General features: G+C 47.3%; 1 protein-coding gene across 1 annotated transcript; it reads right to left on the bottom strand.

Moving 5' to 3' along the window:
• Nucleotides 1-6830: 6830 nt before the first annotated feature.
• Nucleotides 6831-10681, bottom strand: LOC103915304 (cytoglobin-1-like). Its single transcript, XM_009322111.1, has 3 exons — nucleotides 10587-10681; nucleotides 8292-8523; nucleotides 6831-7049 (listed from the first exon to the last, which is right to left on the bottom strand). Exons 1-3 carry the CDS (start codon nucleotides 10679-10681, stop codon nucleotides 6921-6923), a joined length of 456 nt encoding a protein of 151 aa, XP_009320386.1. The 3' UTR covers nucleotides 6831-6920.
• Nucleotides 10682-11212: the final 531 nt, after the last annotated feature.

Raw genomic sequence — 11212 nt, 5'->3', positions numbered from 1 at the left:
AAATCCGACTTCTGGTCTAGAACCAGATCATAAATACAACGGCGAGATCATTCAGAAGATCAAGCCGCTCAGCCCGCTGACCCAGATCAAATACGTCTGACAGACATGGGTCTACTAGCTTCACATCACACTAAGTATCATCTGTCCGCACTACTTACGACTTCCCACACCGAGCCTGTTTGCCCAGCTTTTCTCCCTTCGGTTGCTTGTTCGGCCGTTGATTCTTAGGAGATTGAGAGAGCCGGAGCAGGGGTGCTAGACCCACAGGAGGCCGTGGGGGATGCTGCTGTGCAGTGATCTGTGCTGCTACTACTTCGCTAAGAGATCTCGTGGGTCTGCAGGTCCTTGAGAGGGCCTGAGTGCTCGAGGCCGTTCCTATTCGAGGAAAACATCTTCCCTCTCCTGCAAGGAGGCTTACTGCAGCCTGGGAAGGGAACCTAAGGATGCTGTAGCTGAGCATCTCTCAAACATTTTGCTGACACAGTTGTAGCTCCATGGCAATTTTTATCAGGCTGCAGGTGTACAAATTGAGCGAAAATAGTAGATTACTTCATTTAAGTGTTCGAAAAGCAGTGAGCCTGCAAGCATTACTCCTGTATCTCAGAAAGGGTTAGTCAGGGGAGCGTAAAACAGGAAAACCTTGAGATGGTAAGCAGCTAGAGAATGGCACGTTACCAGAAGTGAGGTCCTCTCCTGAATGTATACAAGTTGCTTTTCCTGCTGGAGCAGGAGGAACCATACAGTAAAAGTGACATTTCCAAGCAAAGAGGTGCTTGGCCTGGTGCAGCCGTATCGCGTTACCCACCATCAGACTTGCCAATGAAGCTGGCAGAGGAGACTCTTCGTATCTGTCCTCTTGCCTTCCGTCAGGTAATGAATGTGGGATTTATCCTCCTCTTCCTACAGCGCAAACCCTAACCCTGGAGCCCCTCTCTCTGTCCAATCTATGCCTTTGAGGCACCCACCATCCTGCCCCAGGAGCAGCAGGAGAAAATAGGTGAACCAACCCCCTAGGCCAATGCAAATGGATGATTGTGGTCACCTTAAATAGCCTTGGGGCAGGGATTACCTATTTAGCTGAAGGGAGAATGGTAGCAACTTGTCTTAAGACAGCTAAAGGCATGGATGGGTACTTCCGAACAAACAGTTTTAGCTACAGGAACTTCAGTATCGCAACAAGAAGCTCCTGTGGTGCTGGAAATGACTCGGAGAGACATGTGTGCCATCTCCTCCAGGACTGTTATGGATTCCAGCAGATTGCAGTTGCAGTCAGCATTAAATGAAGTACAAATGCAGAACAAGCTATGTGCCAGAGCTGATGGCAGCGTGTGGTGTGTTGCATAAAGGTCTGATAACCCCCCTGGTTTACTATTCTCCATCCCACATTTCACATGCCACCTTCCTCAGTATAGTTGTCCTTTGTTCAGCAAACAGTAGAGGTTAGTTTCTCCCAATGCAGTGGCTTATAAAAAGTGTTAATGTGATCTTCATTCAGTCCTGTATGGTTCGTGCTCTTTGTTCTTTGCTTTGATCACTTTTTTCTACTTGCTTCTTAATAAATTCTTGCACTGTTACTGCTCATGCAATTCTTTAATTCTTCTTTTCACTAAGACCTGGCGATCTGACTTTCAGCCTGCAAAACTGGGAAGCAGTGAACTGCTGGGCAGGGGTTGTATCAGCAGCTGGAAATACGGGGGAAGAGAGGAAGAAATGCTTGTTTCTACCACAGGCTCTCCTCTTTATCCCTGCTTTGCCATTGGCAGGCGCATAATGGACAGTCAGCAGGCAATTAGAAAATTCTCTCATGACTTGGTCTCTCCCGGCTCTGGCTTTTCACCTCCTGTTGCTGGGGTAACCGTAGTCCCAAACCACTTCCCAAGCTCTTGGTAGTGCTGTGCAGAGCACCGCAGGCAAGCAGTGTTCTAGGAAATGCACCAGCAAGGAGTTGGGATTAGCTAGCAACAAAGCAGGGCTGGCCGTGGGCAAGGTCAAAAAGCGCCTGATGGATAGCAGGAACTGCCGTGGCTGCACAGCCCTTTCCCAGGCAGAAATGATCTGCCGAATGCTGACTAGTAAATAAAGCATTGATGGTGATGCTCAGTTAGGAGCACAAAGGTTAGAAATGGTTCCTGGTGCTGGCTCGGAGGGGCTGCAGACTTTCACAGCACCAGCCATCAGGCACCACCAGCACCAAAGGCCTGCTCGAGCCTCTGCGTAGCCATCGCTAGCAGGTGATAACCCAGTTGGGGACTTTGCATCGAACTACTGTAACTTATTAAAGTGCTGCCATCTTCCTAAGTTCAAACTGGTTTGCAACAGAGCAATGGGAGCAAAGAACTGCTGATTTCCAACAGGTGAGGGCAACTGCTGCCTTGATGGAGGGTGGGACCGTAATCCAGGTGTCAGCTTCAATATTTCACAGCCATTGTCTTCCTTGTCCTAAAATTCTGCCTCTGCTTGTAACCCCGTGCAAAGCTCTGCTGGTGGCCCATGCTAATGGGAAGTTTCAGTGCGATGTCAGGATCAGCCTGCTCTGCCTGACGGCAGTGGTTAGCAGCTGCCGGGTGTCCTTGGTGGACAGCCTGGGAAGGCTGGATGGAGATCAGCAGCACCGGCATCACCAGCAGCATGTCCCCGATTCGTCTGCTCCCATGTGGTTGTGCGGGGGGGAGGTGAAGCACCGTGTTGCTGCCTGTGAGAGACACGACAGCAGTGCTTCCTCCTGGGGAAATGCTTCCAAGGACGTCAGAAGCAGAAGCCTGGGCTCTCCAAGGCGAGCGTACAAAATATTCTTGCAGTACAACTGGGCTGCTATTTCTACTGTCCACTGAGTAAGCAAACAATTCAGTCTAGGATGCTGCTGGCTCACACCAGGAGAAAAATCACTCCTGTGTGTCTTAGGCTTGTTTGATACTGACCATGTGCAATCTGACCAGTATAACCGTGCCCTGATCTGGCTCAAACCCCCTCCACTGCGTAAGCCAGAAGCGCTCTGGCATGGCATATAAGGTTAACTGAGCCTCAGTGATATTCTAACTACAAATATTCATTAGCTCAGTATTAGCTTTAGCAAAGGTAAAGAAAAAAAGGCATCTTCTCTAACATCGCCTTTCCCTAAAGCAGGATGTTGTAATGAAAGAAAAAAAGAGATTTTACAATGTTGAGAACTGAGGTTAGAATAGGTCTGTGGGCTTGTTTGGTTTGGTTTGGTTTGCAGCATGAGTCACACTTGTGCTTTTATGAGACACCTGAGCGCCACGCCTGATGGACAGGCATTTGAATTCGGTGGCTGTTCTGTTCTTTCAGTGGCCACTGGCTCCTAGTGCCGATTCAGACATTACAATTCACTTGTCTTATCTCAGTATGACCTTCTGTAGGCAGCAATCCTTTCTCATCATGCATTGTGCCATTACGAGCCCTGTGGTACCTTCTGTTTAACCAGGAAGGTGCCTTGAAAGTCTAACAGGGCTCCTCTGCTCCTCTCTGGCTCTAACAGGAGCGACCACCCTGCTGCCCAGCATGGGGTAGAAACATTGCTTCTTCCAGCATGTTCCCATCTGGACTGTACCCTCACCGCCTCCTACCCATCACTAGGTGTTTTAAACAGCAAATAGAAGCAGCCCCTACTCTTTCAGTGTAAAGCAACACCTCTGAGGGCTATATCTATACCGATGCCCACAGCTCTACAGCAAGGTTCAAGCAGCCCTTCACCTCAATCACCGGTAACGCAAATGGCCTTCCAGCAGGAAAAGTGGGTGCAAGGGAGGGTTTTGCTCTGGACCCTGCTAGAAGGATTTCTTAGAAGCTTCCTCAAATCCTCTGCAAGGTCTGTAGTCCCCTCTCTGGGCAGCCCCGGGATATCTCAAATGACCTCCTCCCTTTACTCACCTCGCTGAGCCTCTCTAGTGCCTGTGGTCCAGGCAGGGGCAGGAAGGCTGCTTGGCTCAGACCCTCTAGCAAGAAAATTATTAGGCTTAAATGCCTCGACAGCTGCGTTAACTACTTCTGTAAAACACTCCCTGTCATTTCAAATTGCTTTGGTATGTTTGTAGCCCTTGTCTCAGAGTGATTTGGTGACGCTGTCGCACCCACTGGACTCTTGGATTTTATCCCGATATTGATTTGTATTTGGACGAGGATGCCTTGCAAGTGCACCTTCCTCTGGGTAAGTTTCTGCTTTGTTACTACAGCAGCTGAAGTTTTTCAAGTTAAATTTCTCTCATCCCTTTGCTTGTATTCCTTTATTTCCCAAAGCTGCCCCCATTAGAAGGTCTGAGTTCACTCAATGAAGTTGATTAACTGCATTTAAGTATATATGTGTTTTTACAATGTTTAGGTAATATTTTGAATCAGGAGTGTTTGGTTGTCTCTACAAGGTCAAGTTTTGCTTGTGGGGATGCTTTTTTTCTCCAGCAACATGACTGGCAAAGCACTTTGATTTTACTAGCTGAGGGGATAAACTTCCTCCGTGAGCTCCCTCTCACTCCTCTTCCCCTTTCCCAGATTTTCCAAGTGTTTGCACTGTTCTGGTTTAGGTCAGACACAAAGATAACTCCACGGCACTTAGCTGATTTAACCTGTCACAGGCACTTGTCATGCTACCTGTGCTACGTCACAGGTCTGTCGTCTCACCCAGACCTTCCTGATGTCCCACAGGCTGTAAAAAAAAACATGAAGCTTGGTGTGAGGGCTTTGGTCCCACTCACTGGTGGTGCTCCATGGGAAATCTCTTCCTGCTACCTTTAGGTATGATGTTTTCCTTAAGTTTCTCCTCACAGGATCAAAGTTATCCCTAAGAATGCATATAGTATGTATAGCACCACGTATTTACTGGTTCAATAAGTAATGAGTGTGTTTGGTTTGCCTCCCAAGTACGTGAATGTTGCTGTTTTGCAGAGGCACAGTGAGGTCCAAGAAAAGTCAGACAGGATTGTGCAGTGAGGCTGCTGGAAAACTGGGAATTCAGCTCCGGTATCCTCAATCTCAAGATGTCGTCTGATCTATGCTCTGTTGGGAAAGCTTCCTGCCATCCTTTGAAATCTCAGATAAACAAAAAAATAAAGTTCATGTACTCCTAAACCACTCACATCATACAAATTTTTAAAATTTGGTGTGTGTCCCCTTTTGTAAATGGATTAAAAAAATAATTCCCTCTGTACTTAAGCCTTGAGTTTGGTTTGTTTCACACGCTTTGCTTTTGCTACACATCTCTCCATCACAGGAGCAGGGAACACAAGAGCCTTAAACCATCGGCCAGTGTTTTCAGGCCCCTGTCAGCCCAGGGTGCCTATGGCAATGACGAGCACTTCGTTACAGCTAACCATCATCATGGCAAATAGTGCTCTCAACATGCATTAAAGCAAGTAAATAAAAAGGGGAAATTATTTTAAGCTTTTCAGTGTGTTAACTACTTGTACTCCCTCGAAGGGATTTGAGACTAAAATATTTTTTTACAAGTCTTGCTCTTTTCTCACAATACTTGACAATGCTGTGCAACATGCTTCCCCTCTCCCCAGGTGGAATAAAATACTGAATCAAATAAAGCAGCCTGCCCCATCCTCCCTCTCCGGCAAGAGTTCATATCCTGACTTTGGGATTTCAGCATCCTTTGCCAAACAAATGGGATGGGTGAGGAAAACTACACCTTGAATGAAGGAGAATTCTGCATTTTTAGCTGTTCACAAAACTGTTGTTTCATGGTCAAGTGAAAAGCTTCCCTTCCCACCACCCGAGGAGCCTGATTACTGCAGGTGTGATGGGTGCCGGGGTGGGAGCTTGAGCTGGTTTCGGTAAACTCCCCAGTACCACCAGTAACCGTGCACTGTAACCAGCTGCTGCTCCTGCGCACCACGCGTGCCTTTTCCACGCTACAAATGAGAGGACGCATCTGCTTTCTCTGTGTTTATTGTGTTACACTGAAGCAAAATGGCATGTAGTTATTTGCAGTTATTAGCTGATGATTTCACCATGTCTAAGGAATACAAGGAAAAGCAATTAAATAGCTCGGGACTCTGTTATCACTGAAGGGAGGCTCAGGCTGTGCGACAAGACAGGATGAGGGCAGCACCGTAGAAATCCCACGCTGAGCTGAGCCCGCCACGCTGCCCACTCAGCAGGGCAGCAACCTCCCTCAGCTGGATGCATTTTGAGTAGCACAGGAGCTAGTGAGCTCGGTACTATTGCCCTCTCCTGGGTACATGGCCAGAGCAATTTGCTGGGAGTAGCACCGTGAAATCCACGCACTGGAGATGTTCATCCCTGCCCAGAGGGACCCAGCGGTGACCACATTCAGCGTTGCCACCCCTTGCGCTGGAAATTGCTCCGACAAACCTCTCCCCAGGTTGGGGGAACTCTGCTGGCTCATGCAGGATGGGACCTTCCCTGTGTTTTTCTCAGACGTTAGTCTTTCCCATACACCACTCCCCCCATTGTTTTGGTTCAAACGTGAAACAACGCCCATGCCTTTTAAATAACGACCTCTGCACAGTCCCTGGAGATGCTTCAAAATGGTCTCCTGCTCATCATTCATGAGGATGGAGAGGTGGTAGCTGAGATAAAGAGCTGCTGGTGCCTCTCTGGGCTGGTGCTGCTGGAAGGAGCAAGTCTTTCTCTCAGGAATACAAAGGTTAAAGTCATCGTCTTAAAATGTAGTCTTCAAGGATGGTGGCCAGAGGAACCCACCTGGAGCACTGAAGCTGCAAAGCACATCAGGATTTGTTGGTTGGCTTTGATGTATCTGCAGGTTTTATTTAACTGTAGAAACTCAGTTTGCTAAGGAAATTATTGACATTGATATCTATATTATATAAGCCTTTTTCTTGCTTTTTTTTACTTTTTCATTCTTCCAACTGTGGTTGAAGGCCCAAAAGCAGCAAATCAGTGCTGGCGAGATGTTTGAAGAGCCTGGAGGTTGCACATCCTCACCAACCTGCCTCTTTGTAGACATTGTTCAGGTGAGTGCAGATTTCATTGGTCACCTTCTCAAAGGAAGCTTTGCAGTCTCCGCCAAATTTTTCCTCCATCAGTTGCAAGATAATGTCACAGATAATCTAAACAAGGAGAAGGGAAGAAACAACCAGTGTGACCTTTCTTCCACATTAGATGCACAAGAACAAAATACATATTTTTAGTTGGGACTCTTGGAGAGTGGAAAGGGGGTACAAAAACAATTGAGTAGCATATAGCGTGCAGAGCTTGGTTGTGGAAAATTAGGTGTATTATAGAATTCACCAAAAAAATGCAGTCACTTGTTTTTTTAAACTATCCTGTATCTAGTTAATGTCGACTGCATCCATATACACAGTCACTTAAAGACTGCTGTACAGGACCAGTTCACTTGGTCCATCTACTGCAATCCTTCTCCTGGCAGTGGATTGTCCCAGATGTTTAGAGGCCACGAAGAGCCCCATGTTGGACACCTATGGAATACATGGTTTAGGGGGGGGGTAAGTTTCTTCCTAATCTTTCCTGCTCGTTAGCTATCTCGCACTCTGTAGCAATGAGGGTTTGTATGTCTTCACAGCTGCTAGGTAGGTGGTATACTTTGAAGTGTCAACTCCTTTTCTGTGCAGCATTTATTATTTTGTGTCCATCTTTACCCTGAAAAATTCTTTTCAGGATCTCTCCAGGCAGAAATCCTCACTTATTCTCCCACTTACTGAAAATTGGGCCCACTGCTTTGGAAACCACCTTCCTGGTGCCTGAGTGACCTTTGCCAGAAGGTGCCTCCTTTTGCATTTCGTGCTGTGTAAGGCAGACAAAATAGTTATAAATGCACTCTGCTAGTGACCTTAGGTGGACTTGGGTAAGTCATTTGATCCTGTATTTATTATCTGTGTTTGTTTAGTGATGGCAATGCTGTTGCCATCATTGCTCAAGAACAGCTGGTTTGGTTGTCCTAGAAAAGCTCAGTTCCTGTTACGAGAGAAAAATAGACATCAAGGACTGAAGTCCAGTGTTAAGCTGCTTTTCTGTGTCTTGTTATTAAATGACAAGCGTGGGAATCCTGTTGCACTGAGAAAACCCACTACAACTCGTGGGCAGTTCTGCAGCTCCTACCTGAGCAGACCTGGCTGCATCGCATCTGCTGCACAGCCGTCTTCCCAACAGATGCCAGATCTCTCATTCCTGCCATCTTCCACCATCAACCGTCTCACCTTCCACCATCTCCACTCTCTGAAGCATATATCTATTTATATATACGAAGCCCATTTTCCTCAGTTCTACCCCTCCAAGGGGAAGACATCCTCCCATCACAATTACACCCCCTGGGAAGATGGCTGCTGGCTCACCCTAAAGTTTTTTGGGTCAATCTTCAGCTGGGTGGCGTGTTTCTTGCCGAGTGGGTTCACTACCCCAAGAAAAGCCTCGGAGTTGTCCAGGTGTTGCACCATGTCGTTGATGGCAGTGAAAACCTTTTTGCCGTGGCCCCTGATCTGATCTGACTGTTTCATCTCTTCAGCGGAGTCCATGCCTTTGAAATGTGTGAAGTAGGACTTGGTGTCTGGGTGCTCAGTAAACATCCTGTTGAGAAATGAGAGATGTCTTAATTTGTGGACCGAGGCATCGATGCAGATATGGCTTCATGTTCCAGGCCTTGTCTTATGCATTTATTGCCCTTTTTCCTTCTCTCCATTAGAACAGACTTCTTTCCCCTGCATTTCTTGGTTCTCCTTTGCCCTTGCCATCTCTGCACAGCCCCTTTGCCCATGGCACCCTGTCCCCTTCCTCGCCTCTCCCCAGGGCACTTTTCTTTGCTCACTCTGACTCAAAACCTACCTATCCTGAATTTATTCTGCTGCTTCTAAAATAAACATTTCCTCAGTGTTGACTCAGTGTTAGGTGGAGATAAAATCCACAGAGAAGTGGGAGCACGTTCATACAGGGTGAGTGTGACAGCACGATATTCCCAAGGATGTTCTAGACAGCAGATATGTCCAGTGTGCTCTCTGTGGGTGTTTTCATGGAGAAACCCTACTATTGGTTTTGTTAATTAATCCCTTCCTAGAGCCCAACCCAAAGCTTTCCTACTGCCTGTGATGGATTGTTGTTTGAGTACCAGGTACTGCTCATTTTGTTTCGTCAAAAGTAACACAATTCAATGCCACCCATAAAGGAATTGCCTTTTATAATACATCAATTACCATCATCTTGGTCAAGCTCTTAAAAAAGCAGTTTACTCTATTGGGTAAACCAGTTATCCACCTGAAACAGCAATAGCAAATTCCAGATTGCGTTGCACAGAGTCACAGAACAGTTGAGGTTGAAGGGACCTCTGGAGGTCACCTGGTCCAAACCCCCTGCTCAAGTACGACCACTTAGACCTGGTTGCCCAGGACCATGTCCAGACAGTTTTTGAATATTTCCAAGGATGAAGACTCTGCAGCCTCTCTGGGCAACCTGTGCCATTGCTTGGTCACCCCCACAGTAAAAAAGTGTTTCCTGATGTTCAGAGGGAACCCTCTGTCTATCAGTTTGGGCCCATTGCCTCTGGTCCTGTCACTGGGCACCACTGAGAAGAGCCCAGCTCTGCCTTCTTTACAACCTCCCTTCAGGTTTTTATACACATTGATGAGATCGCCCTGAGCCTTCTCTTCTCCAGGCTGAACAGTCCCAGCACTCCCAGACTTTCCTCATAGGAGAGATGCTCCAGTCCCTTCGTCACCTTCGTGGCCTTTCGTTGGACTCTTTCCACTACGTTCATGTCTCTCGTACTGGGGAGCCCAGAACTTCTCTAAAGGCAGGGCTGGGTCTGTAGGACACTAAGGCAAAACCTTCTAGAGTAAATTACCCCAGGGAGCCAAGCCACTGGATGCTACTAACATTTTATAGCTGCATTTCTGACCCTAACTCTCCTCAGGTTGTGTGGACTGCAGAAGGAAAGAGCCGTGCACAACATATGTTGAGGTTGATCCAAGCCCAAGATGTGATATACAAGAAAGCCAGAGGGAGTGGTAAAGGTATGATAACCAGAAATAGTAGCTGGACAGATCAGTGCGTATGGAGGTGATGTAAGTCCCAGCTGAGAGAGGGATATGTGAAAGGTGAATAGAAGAAACTTGTGTCTTACGGAAGAAGAGAGGAAAACAGAATGAAAACTAAGAGAGGAAAGCCCACAGGAAGGATATAATACAATGAAACAGATGGGGTCTAGACTGGGAAGGAAAATCAGAAGAGAAATATTGAGGAGATCCAAGTTAAAAAAAAATCATTAAAGGAGTTCAGAGGTAAAGGGGAAGAGGGAAATAGGCCTGTGTTTTGTTCCCATTCTCTTTTATACCATACTTTCTTTTCTTTACCTTAAATACATCACTCTTCTGCTGGGGAGAGGGGTGGAGTGAAGAAATTGTTCTCATCTCTTCCTCCTTTTCCATTCCCCTTCCCCATTTCCTTTTACTTTTCTTTGTGTGGATCTCTCCTCTTCCCTGTTTCCTCCCTGAGGTGGGATAAACCACAGCAAACCAAAAAGTTCCCAGCAAGGGCTGCATGAAAACGCATCAAGACGTGCTCCTAGGTGGTAACTCCATCCTTCTTGCCGTTCCTCCTTCAACCCTCTGGGGTAGCAGCAGGATGGGCTCTTTCCTTACCTGACCAGCACAGTTGTCCCATTGTCCTCGGCATCCACATATATCTTCTCCCAGGCGCCACGGGCACTTTGCACCTCTGCTTCAGAGAATGACATGGTGGAGGAGACGGCTGCAACGAAGGACGCAGTGGGAAGAAGAAGGACGGGGAGATCCTGGTGGGGCAGTTCTGCTCCAGTTCTCTCCACGGGGCTCTCTAAATAGTGCCCTGGGGATTTAAGAGATCTTGAATGGACTCTTTGTCTCCACTCCCCTCGGTCACATTTCTGCAGGCTTTAGGGCTGCCTAATCACTTTTAATCAGGAAAGAAACCAACCACATGAGGAGGGAGGACTAGCACTCTCGCTGTGGCGTCAGGTGCCAGAGCAAAGATCTCGCTGTCTGAGGAAAAAAGAGAAAAAAGGGGGGTTTCAGTGGGGAAGAAAAAGATTGGCTCTCCTCCCTTCTCACCCCTGCCAAGGCCAGTGCTTGGCTTCTCTTTCCTGAGGGCGATCCTTGCCCGAGCATTAATTTTCCTGGTTTGTTCCTGAGAGCACTGCTGTGCTGTGGGAACCATGGTGCCCTGCCGTCTCCTCTTCCCAGCACTTCTTGCTCCTTCAGTCCAAAGATCCCGTTTCCAGCTCTGGCAA

The sequence above is a fragment of the Pygoscelis adeliae genome, unplaced genomic scaffold (genome assembly GCF_000699105.1).
Source record: "Pygoscelis adeliae isolate BGI_AS28 unplaced genomic scaffold, ASM69910v1 Scaffold60, whole genome shotgun sequence".
NCBI lineage: Eukaryota > Metazoa > Chordata > Aves > Sphenisciformes > Spheniscidae > Pygoscelis > Pygoscelis adeliae.
The sequence above is the reverse complement of the archived record's forward strand: the minus strand, read 5'-3'. Positions and strand labels throughout refer to the sequence as shown.

Coding starts and splice junctions, on each gene's coding strand:
- LOC103915304 (XM_009322111.1), bottom strand. CDS start 10,681: ATGTCATTCTCTGAAGCAGAGGTGCAAAGTGCCCGTGGCGCCTGGGAG. Junction 8,524..10,586: donor GGGACAACTGTGCTGGTCAG/GTAAGGAAAGAG, acceptor ATTTCTCAACAG/GATGTTTACTGAGCACCCAG. Junction 7,050..8,291: donor TTGACCCAAAAAACTTTAGG/GTGAGCCAGCAG, acceptor CTCCTTGTTTAG/ATTATCTGTGACATTATCTT.